The 19,277-nt window shown below is 37.9% G+C and overlaps 2 protein-coding genes across 5 annotated transcripts in view; one reads left to right on the forward strand and one right to left on the reverse strand.

The window, feature by feature from the left end:
* CLOCK (clock circadian regulator) overlaps positions 1-19,258 on the forward strand; it is a 132,429-nt gene extending 113,171 nt beyond the window's left edge. For 2 of the 4 annotated variants that reach the window (XM_043572608.1, XM_043572609.1), the window contains exons 20-23: positions 1,250-1,459; positions 2,234-2,439; positions 6,538-6,784; positions 11,461-19,258. In XM_043572608.1, the coding sequence (XP_043428543.1) occupies positions 1,250-1,459; positions 2,234-2,439; positions 6,538-6,784; positions 11,461-11,640 (843 nt within the window). In that variant the 3' untranslated portion in view covers positions 11,641-19,258. The remainder of the gene's footprint in view (positions 1-1,249; positions 1,460-2,233; positions 2,440-6,537; positions 6,785-11,460) is intronic. The other 2 variants (XM_043572611.1, XM_043572610.1) reach the window with 1 other exon arrangement.
* The window catches only part of TMEM165 (transmembrane protein 165), a 37,044-nt gene continuing 30,238 nt past the window's right edge, over positions 12,472-19,277 (reverse strand). Inside the window, exon 7 of the transcript XR_006296178.1 lies at positions 12,472-13,151. The gene's annotated coding sequence lies outside the window, so the exon portion shown is untranslated. The remainder of the gene's footprint in view (positions 13,152-19,277) is intronic.

The following is a 19,277-nucleotide window of genomic DNA, read 5'->3' on the forward strand; positions in this document are numbered from 1 at the left end:
ATGTCTGTTTCCTTCCCCAGATAGGGGAAGTTCTCAGCTGTGATTTGTTCAAGCACACCTTTGGCCCCTTTCTCTCTCTTCTTCTTCTGGAACTCCCGTGGTACAAATATTGTTCCATTTCATTGAGTCACTTAGTTCTCTAATTCACTGCTTGTGGTCCAGAATTTTTTTCTTTCTCAGCTTCATCTTTTTCCACAATTTTATCTATTTCACCTATTCTCCCCTCTGCCTCTTCAATCCTTGCTGTTACTGCCTCTAGTTTATTTTGCACCTCATTTACAACATTTTTTAATTCATCATGACTGTTTTTTAGTCCCTTCATCTCTGCAGCAGTAGATTCTCTGCTGTGTTCTGTCTTCTGTGTGTTCTGTCTATGCTTTTTTCAAGCCCAGAGATGAATTTTATGACAATTATTCTAAATTCTTGTTTGTTTATATTGTTTATATCTGTTTTGGTCAGTTCTTTAGCAGTCATTTCTTCCCGGAATTTCTTTTGAGGGGAATTCTTCCGTTTCATCATTTTGGCTAGTTTTCTGTCCCTGATGTGTTTTAAAACTTATGTGGCCTGCACCTGGGAGCACTACTTTATTAAAGGGGGTCATACACTATCCAGGGCCTGGCCCTTCAGGAGGTGTTTTTTCGAGTGTGTTATTTGTTCTCTGTTGTTGTGATTCTGGTTGCTTTATCTCCCTACGTGTAGTCATGTTTTGGACCCTCCACTAGGTGTGCTTTGATTTGTTTGCTGAAGTAGCCCTGTGGCCCGCTAGGTGTCCCTGTGGATCCCTGGAGACATCTTTGTCACTATGCAGCCCGGACTCTTTGAATTCAAAGTCCTTTGGCCTCAATACTGCTGTGTTTGAGGGATGAGGGAATTTCAGGTCCCCCTACTTCTCCACCATGTTGGATCTCTTCTGGTCCATAGGCCTTGAGTAGCACTGAGCTAGGGTAATGTCATCTGATGAAACAAATGGTCCCCAACATGTAAAGTGTTCAAACAAGTAGAGGTTTTGAAATTTATAACACTTTTTCTGACAATTGGAAACATGATAGAGTTAGGATAACTGGAAGAATGAATATGAATTATGTTTTATTCTGTATTTATTGCTAATTCATTCAGAATGACTTAGACCATCCTGATATTTGCTTTTAAAACTTAATTTGTAGGAGTGCTTAGGTGGCTCAGTTGGTTAAGTGTCTGACTTTGGCTCAGGTCATGATCTCACGGTACAATGTGATCTTTATTTCTGAAGATGTTTTTACAGCAGTCAACCCCTGGTTTGAATTTTGGTTCTGTTCAACTTTCTTCTGGAAATTCATCTAACATCCAGCAACTTGCACCTATAAGTATGCAGGGCCAGGTCGTTCAAACCAACCAAATTCAGAGTGGAATGAATACTGGACACATTGGCACAACTCAGCATATGATACAACAGCAGACTTTACAAAGTACATCAAGTCAGGTAATGATATCAAGTATAGTGGGTTATGGAGTGCTCAGTGACTGAAATGTGTGCTATTGCTGAAACAAAAATGAAACTCTATCTCGAATAATTCCATATTTTAACAGTAATAATTAGAAAGTTTAGTTTAGGAGCTCCTGGCTGGTTCAGCCAGTAAGACTGTATTGTCTCATGATATCAGGGTTGTGAGTTCAAGCCTCACCTTGGGCTTGGAGTCTACTTTAAAAATAAATAAATAAAATAATAGGAAGTTTTATTTTTGAGGGTGATCATTAAAATATTTGGTACAAAATTGTTAAATTGATGTTAAATGCTTTCAGTATTTTGACATTTAAAAATTTTATAGTTGGGGCACAGTGATAGTTTAATCAATATTCTAAGAAATTTCATATAAATTCCAGGAAATTTGATGCAGGTAATTGTTATACATCTGTGACTATAAATCCCAAGACTTCAAATGAAATCTATAAAGATGTCTAATGTCAGTCACTCACTTTGGGCATTTAACAGAAATTGCTCATCTATATTTTATTTCATCCCTGTTAAGATCATGGTCCTTTTCTAAAATCATACCTTGTATTCAAGCAAGGATTGAAGACTAATTCATTCTCAGTTACTATAAGTCTTTTTCCTTTGTGTTAGATTTCTCCCAGAGTAACAAGTCCTGCCTCTTCTTTTCTTGCCAGCTGTTGTTAGAATGATGCTAATAGTGTATGTATATTTACTGAAAAAATGTTTTCATTTAATTTATCTGTAAAATCTTCTGTTTTCTAGCAGAGTCAACAAAATGTACTGAGTGGGCACAGTCAACAAACCTCGCTTCCTAGTCAGACACAGAGCACACTCACCACTCCGCTGTATAACACTATGGTGATCTCACAGCCGGCAGCCGGAAGCATGGTCCAGATTCCATCTAGCATGCCACAGAACAGTACCCAGAGCACTGCTGTAACTACATTCACTCAGGACAGACAGATCAGGTAGTTGTCATATTTCATGAGTTTTTCCAAAGTTGTAAAAATTGATTAGTTAAAAAACAGTAATTTGATTTGAAAAAACAGTTTGTAGCTAACTCCCACCAGAGTTCTTGAATTTGAAATAAAATTGCAGAATATGTTCATTGTTTAAGGACTTTGTAGTAAATGGACAACAACAAGTTTTGTTCTTGGTCCAGAAATGTTCTACCAAATATTATAGAATCCAGCATCTGCGGCATACCATTATATGAGATTTGTGGCAGGGTTTGTATCACTCTGAAACTTTCATCATTGTAGTACAAATGTTGAGTTTTCAGCCAGTAACAGTGGTTAGGGTGGATACTAGCATAAGTTGATATATGTCATGGAATAAAATTAATTTACCTTTCTTGAGTTTTTTGAGTACTGTACTAGGTGCTCAAAATACACTATCTCATTTAACTCTTTTTTTTAATTTAAATGTGTACTAGGGTCATTTATTTCCCAGATAAGAAAAAAGTGAGTTTATAGTAATTTGGTCAAAGGCTTATAGGTAGCAAAGGGGGTGATGAGCAGTTTCTGAATTTTAGCTTTGGTGTCTGATTTCAAAAGTACACTAAACATTTGTGGGTCATTCTAGAAAAATAGGCATTCATGACTTATTTTAGTGGGCAGTCCAAATAGCTGACTTAGAAACAAATATTTTGGGGGCACCTGGGTGGCTCAGTTGGGCATCCAACTCTTGATTTTGGCTCAGGTCATGATCCCAGGGTCTTGGGATTGAGCCCTGTGTCAGGCTCCACACTGAGCACGGATTAAGATTCTCCCTTTCCCCTCCCCCTCTCCCTAGCGCGCGCACTCTCGCTCGCTCTCCCAAAAGAAACAACAACAGAAAACAAGTATTTTGAAGAAATATCATTATTTCATATATTGGGAAGCTATGTTTTAATGACTATAGGATCTCTATAGTCTTAAAACTTCTATTTAAAATATTTTTTATTTTTTACTTACTTTACTGTAATACAAGTAGGCTGCTGCTTTTATAATTTCATTGTTGTATCACACTGTGTAATAGATTTTGTTAAAATCCAATAATTTCCAGAGAGTAAAGAAGCTACAGGATCACAGAGGCAGTGAGAGCGGGAGAACTTGCTTCTGTTTGGAACTTAGTTCCTCAAGTTAAGTCCAACTTTTAGGTCTGACATTCTGAAAGGAGATGTTATGAATGTGCTCCATTGAAATCTAGAGGGTTCGTTTTAAAGCCTGAGGAAAATTTCATTAGTCTAGAATGCTGATGTGCATTTTGGAGGATACAGTTTAGCAACTACTTGTAGAACCTCTTTTTTTTTTGAGGGGAAAATATATATTTCAGCGAACATTTGAGTGCCTACTAAAGTGAGTATGGCTGGTACATTCCTCATCTCGAGAATGATCAGACTAGGAAGCCATAAAAAGTTAAATCAGTATTACTGTATGATAAATACTTCTGCTTAGGTCTTTAGAAAGAGGAAGTGAGCAGGTTTATAGATTGAGGCAAACAGGTGAAGAGAGGAGTGTGGTCAAGGCAAACTTCACAGAGGAGGTACTTGGCGTGAGTCTTAAAGAGCTTGGCTGTGGGTGTACATGTGATAGGGAGTCTCAGGAGGGTGTTCTCAGCTCAGGGAACAATATATACAAAGCCACAGAAGTGATAGTTAAGCATAAGTAGATTGAAGAATGTCTTTTGGTGCCAGAGATGGATGAAGTATTCTCATCACATTTTATCAGTGAGCAGTTTGGGCAATTCAGATTTTAATTTCTTTTAAGATTTACAGAGAATTGAGGATTTAATACTTCTGTGCCTAAAACACTTTCCAAATGTTACTTTTTCTTTGGGCATCATTCTTCATATGTAAATATTTTGTTCTTTTATACGTATTTTTTGCATTGAATAATACATTTGGTCCTGAAGTATACATAAAATAGAGTGTTTTATTTTAAAAATATGGTATGGATTCAAAAATAGATTCTGGATGTTGTATGTAAGTGATTAATCACTGAATTTTTTACTCCTGAAACCAATTATTGCACTTCATGTTAACTAAAATTAAAATAAATTTAAAAGAAAAGGAAACAAAAACAAAAAAATAGGTTTTGTCTTGTGGAGACCACATAAATAATAAAGTGCATTTGTACTAAGTTGGACACCGTTATGTACTTTCCTCAGTTTGTAAGTGCAGTTATGCTCCTTTCCCAGGAGAGGCTTAGCTCAGTTTTCTTGCTGTAGTGACCAATGTGAGCAGCTAACTTCATTTCACAGAAGAGGCAAATAGAAATAATGTTCTTCCCTGAACAGGCACCAGGGTTTTTATTATTATTTTTAAAATAGAAGAAGGAAGGTGGGAAGGGAGTGAATGTTAGTGACTTCTAATATGGTAAGTACTATACTGCATTGATAAATGTATAAATTGATGGTACTTTTATTCACTGTTGGAATGTCATTTAATTTTCATTTATGTTTATAAGATACAATCTGCAGTGTAAATGTCTTCTGTAAACTAGGGAGATTTTTAGAAATCCCTTATGATAGCTTAGCTGTAAGTTTATCCATGGTTAGCAAAATAATGTGCATTTTGGAGGACACATATATCGGACTCGCAAGTACCTAGTAATTTTATAAAAAGAAAAAAGGTATTTTTTAAACAGGTTTAAAACTTTTTTCATTGTGGTAAAATAATACATAAATATACATGTTAACTGTTTCAGCAGTTCATTGGGTACATGCATACTGTTGTGAACATCACTACCATCAGTCTCCAGAACTTTTTTCTTCTTCCCAAACTGAAACTCTGTACCCATTGAACAATAATTCCCCATTCCTTCTACCCTCTAGCTCCTAGAAGCCACTCTTCTGCTTTCTAAGCACATAAGTCTATGAGTTTCACTACTCTAGATACCTCACACAAATGGGATCATACAGTGCATGTCTTTTGTGACTGGTTTATTTCACTTGACACAGTGTCCTCACGGTTTGTCTGTGTTGTGGTGTGTGGTAGAATTTTATTCCTTTTTCAGGCTAAGTAATATTCTGTTGTATGAATATACCACATTTTATTTGTTACCCATCGATGGATAGTTGGGTTGCATCCATCTTTTGGCTGTTTTGAATCATGCTGCTGTGAACAAATATTTGTGTACAAATATCTGAGATCCTGCTTTCAGTTCTTTCGAGCATATGCTCAGAAATGGAATTGCTGGATCATGTGGTGATTCTGTACTTAATTTTTTCAGCAATAGTCCATCTGTTTTCCATAGGAGCTGCACTATTTTACATTCCTCTCAGCAGTGCGTATCCCAGCTTCTCCATGTCTTCACCAACACTAGTTATTTTGTTTGTTTTATCATAGTCATCCTGGTGGAAGTGAAGTGATTCACATTTCCCTTATGATTAGTGACATTGAGCATCTTTTCATTTGCTTACTGACCGTTTATTTCTTCTTTACAAAAACGTCTATTCAAGATACTCGCCCATTTTTTAATCAGATTGTTTGTTATAGGATTGCTTTATATATTCTAGTTATTACCCCTTATCAGATGATATGATTTGCAAATAATTTCTTCCACTCTGTGGATTTCTCTTTCTCTGTGTTGATACTATAGTGTCCTTTGATGCACGGAAGTTTTTAATTTTAATATCCAGTTTATCTGTTTTTTTTCTTTTGTTGCCTGTGCTTTTGAGTGTCACATCTGAGAAATCATTGCCCAACCCAATGTCATGAAACTTTCCCCCTGTTTTCTTTCCTAAGAGTTTCATGCTTGTAGCCCTTATGTTTAGTGCTTTAATCCACTCGAGTTAATTTTTGTATGTGGGGTAAGGTAAAGGCCCAGCTTTATTCTTTTGCACATGGATATCCAGAAACTTTGTATTTGTTTTGTGATCATTTCATTTTGCTTATACATTTTTGTTTTACTGGTGCCCCAGAAGGAATCTTTAAAAACATGAAACCAAATTGGAACGTACAGCTTTTAAAAATCTAAACTGGCAATATCACTGGGTATTAAAGAAGTATTCAGCTCACTGCCTTTTATAATGAATACTTTATCTTTCTGACGTCCCTTCTTCTCTTTATTTCCTCTTAACAGATTTTCTCAAGGTCAGCAGCTTGTGACCAAATTAGTAACTGCTCCTGTAGCTTGTGGGGCGGTCATGGTACCCAGCACAATGCTCATGGGGCAGGTGGTGACTGCCTACCCTACGTTTGCTACCCAGCAGCAGCAGCCACAGGCACTGCCAGCCACACAGCAGCAGAACTCCCAGGAACAGCCGCTTGCTTCAGTTCAGCAACCTTCTCAGGCTCCGCTGACCCAACCACCACAGCAGTTTTTACAGGTAATTTTGCCCATGGGAGCTCTCCCAAGCCCGTTTACTTTCATATAATGAAATTAGACATTAAGAGAAGTTTTGTAAATCATCCGAAAAATCCATACAAGCTTATTGTACAAGTTAAATCTCTGGAAGGACAGAAAGCTTGTCCAGCTAGCTATCATTTCTTCCCTTGTCTGGTCTCTGGAAGACTTCTAGCACTGCTGTGGACATGGCCAGTTCTCTGAACTACTGGATAGAAATAAGGAGCTACTTGCTGCCCACCTACACATCAAGCCACTTTATATAGAGTTCTGTCCGGCTAGAGTTTCTAGAATTCACCAGACACCTTTCTTTCTTCCTTCTAAGCAGCCCATCAGATTCTATGCTCTACTCTACAGGGCAGGCATGTCAACAGGGATTTAAAAAAAAAAAAAAAAAGTTATAGGCATTATCTTGAATTATTATGTTGGATTAAATTTTACAATGATTTTTTGGTTATAAATTAATATCAGAGGAGAAATACTGTGGAGGGCTGTGTATGTCATAATTGAGAGCTTGGGCTCTAAAGTCAGGCTGCCCTGAGACTGAGTCACTGCTGTACCATATACTGTGTGACCTTTGGTAGGTTATTTACCAAAATTCATCTATAATATGGAGGTGCTAATAGTTGATATCTCATGGGTAAACAGTACATGTAAATCACTGAACATAGTTACAAGGCACATAACGAGCTGAAATTTATCAGCACTGTCTTGATTAATGTAGCAAACACTCAGATCAGCCAAAATGTAGACACATGTCTTCTCATGTATCTCAATAGATACCTGGATATATGCTTATCTAATGGATATGGAAGAAAATTACGTAGGGTTAGCTGGGATTTCAGGATAAATTCCTGGACCTCAGTACTCTCAGTGGAGTGCACAGTAGCAGATTATGACATTTGGAAATCCAGCTTTTTCCCTTCTTGCCTAAGGGGAGCAATTCTGAATGTAGGCTAGCCTAGATTTGTGCTGGAGACCATTCCATGTAGGCCAGCCACATACATATCATATCATCAGTTTTAGGGTTCCACAATATATGGTGTGATTAGAAGATTCAGTATTGTATACTCAGGCATAAACACATTATTAATTTATCACCCGTGTTACGGTGCACATAGAGTTCTTAACCTGGTGATATGGAAAGCTAAAACTTAAGGTTAGTTGCCTAAATGTCTGAGTCATACTGACAGTCCTGTAGATCTTAAAGCCCATACTGTAGCTGTTAATAACTAGGCTAGCTGGGGCGCCTGGGTGGCGCAGTCGGTTAAGCGTCCGACTTCAGCCAGGTCACGATCTCGCGGTCCGTGAGTTCGAGCCCCGCGTCGGGCTCTGGGCTGATGGCTCAGAGCCTGGAGCCTGCTTCCGATTCTGTGTCTCCCTCTCTCTCTGCCCCTCCCCCGTTCATGCTCTGTCTCTCTCTGTCCCAAAAATAAAATAAACGTTGAAAAAAAAATAACTAGGCTAGCTATTGTTATAAGTGAATTAATAACAAGAACTTATAACAAGTTATAAACTATTATCTAGAGGAAATAATATTCAATGAGAATTGAGCAAAACCTTAAAAAAGGAGAGAACTTGCCTTAAGGTCCCAGTCTTCTAAATCTGTCAGGGAACAAGAGTCCTTAAAAGAACAAGCATTCTCTGACCTCAGCCGTAGCAACTTCTTACTAGACATATCTCTGGAGGCAAGGGAAATAAAAGCAAAAATGAACTATGGGGACCTCATCAAGATAAAACCTTCTGCACACTGAAAGAAACCATCAACAAAACTAAAAGGCAACCGACAAAATGGGAGAAGGTATTGCAAATGATGTGTCAGATAAAGGATTAGTATCCAGAATCTATAAAGAACTTCTCAAACTCAACACCCCCCCACAAAAAAAAATAAGCCAGTGAAGAAATTAGCAGAAGACATGAATAGACACTTCTTCAAGATATCCATGTCACTAACAGACACATGAAAATCTGCTCAACATCACTCATCATCAGAGAAATACAAATCAAAACCATAATGAGATACCACCTCACACCTGTCAGAATGGCTAAAATTAACAAGTCAGGAAATAACAGATGTTTGCAGGAATGCGGAGAAAGGGGTTCCTTTTTTACTGCTGGTGGGAATGCAAACTGGTGCAACCACTCTGGAAAACAGTATGGGGGTTCCTCAAAAAACTAAAAATAGAACTTCCCTATGACCCAGCAGTTGTACTACCAGGCATTTTTTCAACGGATACAGAAATGCTGATTCGAAGGGGCATGTGCACCCCAATGTTTATAGCAGCACTATCAACAATAGCCAAATTATGAAAAGAGCCCAAATGTCCATCGACTGACAAATGGATAAAGAAGATGTGGTATATATATAACTTATATACAATGGAATATTGCTCAGCGATGGAAAAGAATGAAGTCTTGCCATTTGCAACAACACGGGTAGAACTAGAGTGTATTATGCTAAGTGAAATAAGTCAGAGAAAGACAAATACGATTTCACTCATCTGTGGAATTTAAGAAACCCACCAGATGAACATATGGGAAGGGAAGGAAAAATAGGATAAAAACAGAGAGGCAAACTATAAGAGACTCTTAAAGTACAGAAGACAAACTGAGGGTTGCTGGAGAGGAGGTAGGTTGGGGATGAGCATTAAGGAGGGCACTTGTTGGGATGAGCACTGGGTGTTATACGTAAGTTATGAATCACTGGGTTCTACTCCTGAAACCAGTACTACACTATATGTTAACTAATTTGAATTTAAATAAATACATTAAAAAATAAAGTAAAAACACTTAAGACAAAAATACTAATTTGAAAGGATATGTGCATCCCTGTGTTTACTGCATTATCTACAATATCCAAATTATGGAAGCAACCCAACTGTCCACCAATAGATGAATGAATAAAGAATATGTGTGTGTGTGTGTGTGTGCGCGTGTGTGTGTGTGTGTACACACTTGAATATTATTCAGCCATGAAAAAAATGAAATCTTGTGATTTGCAATACCATAGATGTAGCTAGAGAGTATAATGCTAAGTGAAACAAGTCAGACTGAGAAACGCAAATACCATATGATTTCAGTTGTATGTGGAATTTAAGAAACAAATGAGCAAATGAATAAAGAAAGAGGCAAACCAAGAAATAGACTCTTAACTATAGAGAACCAACTGATGGTTACCAGAGAGGAGGTGGTTGGGGGGAGGAAATAGGTGATGGGGGTTAAGGAGTGTGCACTTGTGATGAATACCAGGTGTTGTATGGAAGTGTTGAATCACTATCGCTAACCTAGTATTACACTCTATGTTAACTATACTGGAATTAAAACAAATTAACCTGCCCCCCCAAAAATAAATAAAAAGCATTCTCTTATCCCTCCCTTCTGAAAAAAATATCCCAAAGACATGGGACCCCTAAAGAAATAAGGTAGACAATACCCTTTAGAAATGCACTTCTATGTAGATAGTAAATACACAATTTGGCTTTTCTGATTATATAACACCTGGTTCCAAATACGCCTCTGTTGTAATCCTGTAAGACTCACAAATATCCTGAGCTCTTTATGTTACAAAAACTTTTTCTAAATAACAGAAAAAGAGGTTTTTCTAGGTCCTTGGCAAAGTGTAGGGTTCAAGGACCTGTCCTTGTGTGTGTGTGTGTGTGTGTGTGTGTGTATGTGTGTGTGTGTGTATGCGTGTGCACACACGTGTGTGCACAGGTGTCCTTTATATACATTTGCAAAAATCTCCCATCATATGTTTAGATTAGGAGCGCTGCATCAAGGTGTGTTGTCAGTAAGTAAGACTGAGAAAATTCATTTAAAACTTCACTTTCTTTGGGCTAATTTCCTTTGTATAACCAGAAATAGAAATCAGGTGAAAGAAAGAGGCTCATGGAGTTGAGACTTGCCCAGGGTTACACAGCTAATAAATGGCAGAGCACAACTCAAATTGAAGGCTTCTGATTTCAGATCCTGTGCCCTCGTGTGATTGGTTGGTTTGTTTTTACACCACACTGCTACGTATAAGACTTAAGTGTCTAATTTTGCCTTCGTTTTTCTGGTACTTTTAAATAACACTAATGTTAATATTTAATCTTAATAAAAACCCAGTATGGAGGCACTGCAATTATCTTAATTTTGTAAATGAAGAAACCGAGTCCCAGAGAAGTAAATAGTTTGAACAAGTCACACAGTCTAGCAAGTGGGTTAGCCAGAGTTTGAACCCAGTGGCCCATGCTCTGGGCTACTGACGTGCCGCCATAACCAACTGAACAGACTGCAGAGGCACTGTCTCTTTGACCCCAGAGTATATGTGTTTCGTATGTTCCTGCCTATTCTTACATTTTACTGTCTAAAATTGTGGTCTTTAGAATTTATAAAAGGAAAAAATATGTGTGGTTGGTCTCATGACATAGATTGCTTTCTCTACCATAAAATATCTAGCTCAGATTCCTTAAAGAAAGAAATTCTGTACTTTCAAAAGAAGGGAAAGCCTCATAAGCATTTTCCAAAATACTATTTTTAAATGAGAAAGTACAAATGATGTAGATTATGTGGAATTTAAGGATTCTGTCCCTATGTAGAGCAGAAAACTTGAGTAAATCTTGATGTAGACAGCATAACGAGGGTAAAGCAATGTTGCATAATTCATTTGTTTTCTAGACTTCAAGGTTGCTCCACGGGAATCCTTCGACTCAGCTTATCCTCTCTGCTGCATTTCCACTACAACAGAGCACTTTCCCTCAGTCACATCACCAGCAGCACCAGTCTCAGCAACAGCAGCAACTGAATCGGCACAGGACTGACAGTTTGACCGATCCTTCCAAGGTTCAACCACAGTAGCACACATCCCTCCTCTCTGATCTCAGGAGGAAGGGGTTGTCCCTAAGAGTTGCTCAGATGATCTGAAACTAGGAGGAGAAGGTCCAGCAGTTTCACAAGATGCAGTATTGAGTGTTCTAGTTTCTGGACTTAGTTAGCAGGGAAAGTGCTGCCTAGTGCTACAGATGTACATTAAATACCAGCCAGCAGGAGATGATCATGGGGCCATAGCCAATTCTGACAGTGTTTTACTCGCCCAGCTATTTTTCAAATGGAAAGATAGATTGCCAAATGTTAAGCTCAGCTATGAAACATGACCTCCGGTCAATCAGAAAGGCACTAACAATGTTAGTAACTTTTAGTGGTTCTGTGCCTGTTTTCAAGTGTTACAGAGGACACGCCACTGTCATGTCAGGGGTTTGCGTACAACGATGCCATGAAGACAGTCCGGTAGACCCAGTAGACCCCTTCACCATCCCCTCTCCCTTTTCAGATAACGATTGAATAGTAATTTCAGAATGTCGTGTGGTTCAAATGCTCTATGTACAGATACTGTAAAAATATTATGTATATGTCTGGATAAAAGGAGAGAAAGCAAAACATTTTGTAAGCTGCATGAAAGCATTATCTCCTCTTAGGTATGAGTATATTTCCTTAGATTCTGACGCCATGTGCAAACTAGTACATCCTCTGTTTCCCCTCTTGTTTACAACACGGTAGTGTTCTCACTTTTCCGGGGCACAAGGCTTTTTGTTCATACTTTGGCTGTGATGTCACAGTTTGTTCAGTGAGGTATGATGTGCTGCTGGGAATGGATATTTTTTTCCAGGTTAAATTATTGAGACAACAGGATTTTCAAGTTACTCAGAAATATCCTTTATTTCATTATTTTTCATTTATGTTTGAAAATAGGATTTGCACTGCTTTATTTTAGATGGTTGGAAGTTTTGGTCACATATTTTGATATATAGTTCATAGTTGGAAATAGTTGTGTAAACGGTTTTCAATAAGCCTGAAAGTAATTTCAAGAATGTTTCAGTTATAGGAGTAAAATTTGCACACAAAAGATTTTAGGCACTTTTTAACATTCTCACTGGTGGGAATTTTAACTTTTAGGATTTGTTGGAATCTTTTTATTATCCTTCACAATTTCAATGCTTCTTTTAGTCAGAAATGATTCAGGGTTATTTGAGGGGAAAAAAAAAACCCATAGTGCCTTGATTTTGATTCAGGTGATAACTCACCATCTTGAATTCATTGTCTGGTTTCAGTAGCAGTTTTGAAACCTTAGTACATTTTTAACAGCATGTGGGTGTCAGTGCCATTATGATTCTCCTAAGTTTCCACGAAGACTGCTTTGAGTCTCTTGGACTGGAGGTACAAGTAACTTAGAAATAAATACAAGGTGACATCCTGACACTATCAGAGTCATTGATGTGATCACAAAATTGTTTCCTAAATCAGCATCTTCCTTTAAAGCTGAACAGTTAAGAATTACCTGTCAATGTTTTCTATATATGATCTTGATATTCCTACAAAGAAAAAAGAAGGGGTAAGAATTGGCTTTGCCTTTACTATAACACTAGAATATTGTAACTCACATGCTTTCTAAACGTGAACTAAGATTTCATTTGGCAATATTAGATTCTAAAGGTAATAAATTCCAACAGAAATTACATACATAAAAAGATCATCTTAGAGCTTTTATGGTACTAATAATTAAATTGACAACCACAGAGCAAAGGAAAATTAATGGAAATACCTTATTAAAATATCAAAAATTATTACTGAAGGGAGGATAGCAAGCTGTAGTTAACTCAAAATTGACCTTAAAAGGAAATGTGTAACAGAACTGAAAAAGGTTTTGAGCAATGAAAATATTGTACTATAGAATTGCTCGACAAAGGAGTCAGAGGAATTTCTAAGACCGTTCTTATGACTTTTCTGTCCTTCACTTTGCTATCATCCCAAAAGGATAGACTTTGTCTTTCTACAGACAACTCTACCTGGCCACACATCTATTAGAGAGTTCATATTGAAGAAGAAAATAACCAAAGAAAGTTGGTACCTAGCCTTCTACAAAAGAAGTGTCACTGGATACCAATCAATAATGAACATATCAAGAAGCTCCTCTTCTAGCTAAATGATCTGGATGAAGAGATTTCTGACTTCCTCATGAATGTCAAGAATAGCTGTCAGAATATGTATGTAACTTGAGCGTAGGTACACATAGGTGAAATTGATGTAGAATATGGCAACAGTATTAGTTTTCTCCCCTTTCAGATTGCCTTTCTCAACCTTACCATGCCATTCCATATATCTGAGTTGTGCCTCATTTATTTATTGGCAATATTTAGTGGTATGGATAACAAAAGATATGAAGAACTATAATATTTATTAAGATTTATCCTCTAAATACCGTACTTAAAGGGAAAGATGGTGAACGGTGAGTACTGTGTACTTAGGTCTTCAAAGGCAAAGCAGAAGACAAGCCACAAGGTAAATCTGTAGACTGTTCACATTCTCCTCTACCAGTCCCTTCAAGTATTTTCCATCCTCATAGATATTTGGGAAGGAAAATTAGACAAAATGTTTTGTAATTCCTGTTGTTCCTCACAGCCCATTTTTGCCCTGCTTAGAATTGATTGAATTTAAAGGGACAGCTAGCTGCGTTCCCTTGGCTGTCAATATATAGTGTTGTCGAAGAGCTAGTAAGCGCCAACTGCCTCAGCTCCTCTGTGTCCCGTTCCGTCCCCCCACCCAGCCCCCGGTTTTTCTTGAACTTGGGTTGCAGAGCTGCCCCTGCCCCTCCCCCATAATTGAGACTTGAGCATTCTGATGAAGACTGGGCAGTTGCCTGATCTTCGTTCCTATAGCCAAAGTTGTTCGTTAAAATCCCAAATCTACGTAATGAAAAAATACCAAATACAGACACCTTTCAGCTACTTAAAAGTCACCATCTTCCCTCCGCTGTACTCTCACAGCGATTCATTTTTTCTTACAAAACATTTTATTCTGGGTGGCACTTTTTAAGTGACAAACTATTGAAGATCTGGGAAAACGTGAGCTGCTCTGCAGTCGCCCTGCTCTGCACTGTGGTGGCCCCCGGTGCCAGTGCTGTTAAACCCTTCAGGCGAGGCTGCGGGGGTCAGTCACGTTGCTGCTAAGAGTGGTGTCAGACCAGAACCCAGATGCTCAAAAGTACTCTGATTTTTGAGCTGGAATATATTGGAGGAAAAGCAAATATGAGGAATGGGGATGGCAATAGGTAAATACTACTGTTCAGTCTCCAAACTCTGTCCTAAGCTGAGGGGGTAATTCAAGTCCCATGCTCTGCTTTGTTACTTACATCTGGTTTAGGAATGTACTAGTAATAAAAGATGCCAGTGACTTTGAATAGGTGGTTACAGAATACTTAGTGCAGAAGAGTGAAAATGTTATTTGCATTCTTCAGAAGTGCTAAGAGTCTTTGGTCATTGCCTTAAAGCGGTCTGCTTGCAGTTAGTTAAGGGCACTGAAGCAGTGCAGCTCCACGCAGGGCATTGCAGTGAAGGGAGATGAACCTTTGTTCAAGAGGCCTTAGAAGGGGCCCCTCGAAATAGTATTCTTTCTCCGGCTCCACAGTGGTGAAAATTATTTTCAACTGGATATTATTCAACTTGATTTCTAATGTTTCCACTACAGTGAGGTAAACCTTTTCCTTTTTTTAAAGTGGAATGCAAATAGCATTTTACTTTGGTATTGCTCGTTTCTCCTTTTTTTCTTTTTCTCTGTTTCTTTGGTGATTGAGTTTGTTGATGATGGACATTTGTGGAAAACTCATTCAAGTCTGTAACCTTTCCAATATCTGTGATCCTATTCCTAGTCCCTTGGGAGTCAGTGTTGGAAGGTATAAACACTGGATATTACTATTGCTGAGTGAGTCTAGCCAGGAGTGAGCAGATTGGAATTTTCAAATGGTGGAAAAGGAACAGCACAAAGGCACTTGCCATTTTAATTAGCGATTGGAGAGAGAGACCCTTTTAAGTTTGTTTGGGTTGGGTGAGCATTCCTCTAAAAGGAGCTTCTGAAATAAATGCAAAGGAAAAGAGTCGACTATTTTTATAGCATATTTAATATATTTGTATATAACTATGAATATGGTAGGAACCCTCCACATGCCTCCACTTTTCTAATTTACTCCCCCTTTTGCCATAGCACTAGTATAGCCTCATCCGCATGGGTAACGTGCCTATTGTCAGCCTACCAAAAGATAGTGCTGCTGCTTTCTGAGACAGGTGAGACCACCCAACTCTCATGCCTGGGGATCCTTTCTGTAGGAATAGCACACACTTCGAAAACAACATAACCACAGTCTGAAAGCATCATTTTGAAATGTAACAAGCACTTTATTGCAACTATTCATTTTGATAAAGTTTATTATCTTAAGCATTACCATTTCTAAAGGATCCCCAAATCATCACTTAGGTGAAATTTTAAAATGATACATTTCTGAGAAATGTTTAGATCCAGTGAACCGTAGCAGGTTTCTGGGAGTGATTTCAAGGTAGCCAAATGAACTTTGACTTTGGTTCTGAATGTGGCGGAGTCAGGAGATTGTAGATGGCTAGTTCTGTTTCGACACTATTGTAAACCTGTCTTGCCTATCGTGTGGACACCAAAAGAGACCAATGAGCCTGTTTATTTTCAGAGGCCTAGGACAGTTGCATCAGTGTGAATAGATGTATAGAACTAACCTAAAAGTGACTGGTAGTAATATTTTAGAATATGATAATTTCAAGAATTCTTCTGGGTGTTTTAAATGTGCTCTGAAATGTTGGCATGTCATTTCAGCGTTTCCATTTGAATTGCTCTTATAATCTCTTTTGCACAAAAAGGACTGAGAAAAAGACAACTTCAGTTGAAGAAAAGTATAATTTGGTCTTATTTTAAATATGTCTCCTGTGGAAACACAGGGGATGAATTTTGTTGGTATAGTTAGTTATTAATTCAGGATACTTAAAACAGTATTGAACAGCTCACAAGAAATTCAGCAAATGTGGACATTTAAAAATTAAAACTTTGTTTCCATGTGACTGTTTTGCATATTTTCCCCCTTGTCATAATTTAACACTACATTCCTTGTTTTTCTTAAATAAAATAATACTTTGCAGGTTCTGCTTTGAGTATTTAACAATATTTTTGTAAGCTGCCTGGGTCTTCCTAGGGAAACGTTTAGTGAAGTAGGATATAGTTTATGAAGAGACTGTTGAAGTGGAATCCCATCACCACCACCAGCAAACACTGAGGTGCTGCATTCAGTGACAATCAAAATAGTGAGTATTTATGGAAGAATTTAGAACGTGATTTTAAAGAGGCAATTGCTTTGAAAGCAGTTCTCTGGGTTTGTTGAATGAAAATGGCTAAATGTATTTATTTATATTTTTAAATATCTGTGTTGTTTTCTCATCAGAGTGATTTCACAGTGTCATGTATTTAATTTGTGGTTTGTTTTGTTCTGCTTCGTAATCTTCTACTTAAAAGAACTGGCTCCTCTATCTGGGGGCGCAGTCTCCAGCCCTCACCAGGACTGTCCCTGGGCCAATCCAAATCTGTTTTACTTCAGGACGGCAGTGGAGGGCCCAAAGCCGGATGCCCTGGCACTTCCCTCCTGTTCTCAACTCATTTAAGAAAAAATAAAGGTAACTCCTTCCAAATCTGCTTTGTATAGCTCCAACCTTTTTTCTAGTTTCACTTGCTGCCTTTTCTATTTTATGGGTACTTTTTATAGGATTACTTCCCCAATGCAGCCAAAGGCCAGTAGGACAGAACCAGTGGCACACATTGCCTCTGTTCTGCCCATTTGGGGAAATGTTAGTAAGAAGATCGGCATCTTCGAATGGCTGTCACTATCATATCCATAGTAAAACCCATTTCAAGTCCTTAAATACAGGTGGAACAACGTATGTGCACTGTACTCTCCTACAAAAACTGTTTGCTGTCTTTAGGGTACTGTTGCTTGGCTCTACAAAAACAAGGCCTTCATACACAGTACTAGCCACTCAAGTAGTGTTGGGACATTTGAAGCCTACAAGTTGGAGGATACTTCTTAGCTAGTATACATCGGAACAGAATTCTACTTTCTAGGGCTCTCCGAGGAGCTCTTGAGTCCCACAGGCCTCCAGCGGCGTGTACCATCTAGCTTTCGGGACCCCTCAGAGAATGATAACCAAAGCATGTCAGCCACAAGTTGGATTTAATGATGTAGAACATGTTTAACTCTGAGGCTTAAAATGAAAATGTGTTTCAAATGTATGCTTTTATTTCTGAGGAAACAAACTGTGACATCGCTTAAAAAATGACATTCAAATGTTTTATGTGTGTTTTGAGTTATTCTGTACTGGTGCAAATTCACTGCTGGCAATGGTTGTGCCAGTACTAAAGAGTTAGTAGAGAAAGCTCTATTATCCTTAGATTGATGTATTATGTACCTAGACAATCATCAAGCAAAACAAAGTTGGCCAGGAAATGTCTTTTTTTTTCCCCCCATGTCAGCTAGAACAGCTGTAACTTTAGACCATTCTAGAATTATTTTGGAATCTGTTTTACTATGGCGTAAGTTGGGGAAGGGCCTCAGTATGGCACTTGCACATTTTACTCTATGTAGAGATGGAAGGCCAAAGATGAGTCACATTCAGTGCTGTGTTGAAACCAGTTAGTGCAAAAAAGTTTTATCTTTGTAAATTTTTAATTGTTAACATCAGTTAGTAGCTGTAAAAACATACACCAAATTCTTTCTAATGTTCTGTGTGGTTCTTGGTTGTGCTACTCTTGACATTGCTGTCCTTACTGCTTGGTTCTTGGTTTTAGATAAAAATTAGATGTTAGCCCATTGTCTTAACTTCCAAAAAGGTAGAGCTATATGTACATGGCTAACTGATCTTAAGAATACGTACTTTTCCTGAAGCAAACATTGAATTGAAATCCAAACTGATTTACAAAAACGAGATGGACATCTTGTAGGTATTGTATTCTGCCCCAATCCTAAATTGTACCGAAGCACGAAGGGATAATGAATGGTTTCACTGGTGCTATCTTAGGTTCTCTGCTGATTTTCATGAGCTGTGTTTGGAAGTACAATATTACATAAAACGTGGATCATTTTGTTACCAACTTAATATTGCCATTTTAATTTGGTGTTACAATTGGTTGCACTTGTTTTTCAGCGCTGTCCTTTGAGAAGAGGTAACGTGTTTTATTAGCCTACCTCCACTCAGGCCTCTTGGTGTATGATCATTTCTCCAGGTTATGATGTGCATAGTTTTCTAAAACTACATGTACTATTATTATATTGCTCTTTCCCGTAGACTTTTGTAATGTATTCCGAACCTAAAATCATAACAAAAGAGCCAAGCAGTAGCATCGGTTGGTTTTTTTTGTTTTGTTTTTCGTTTTTTTTTTTTTTTTGTAAATGTAAAACGAATTAGATCCAGACTTTGTTTCCTTACTCAATTTTAAAAATAAAAAATACCTCAGTGCTATGTTTTTCAGTATCACCTGCATTTCTCAAAAAATAACACCCGCTTTATGTGGCACATAACTTGTAAGAATCACATTATTTTGGATTTTAAAGGAAGACTATTAAATATTTTAAAATCAACACCAATGACATTTTCTTT

Source organism: Prionailurus bengalensis, chromosome B1 (genome assembly GCF_016509475.1).
Source record: "Prionailurus bengalensis isolate Pbe53 chromosome B1, Fcat_Pben_1.1_paternal_pri, whole genome shotgun sequence".
NCBI lineage: Eukaryota > Metazoa > Chordata > Mammalia > Carnivora > Felidae > Prionailurus > Prionailurus bengalensis.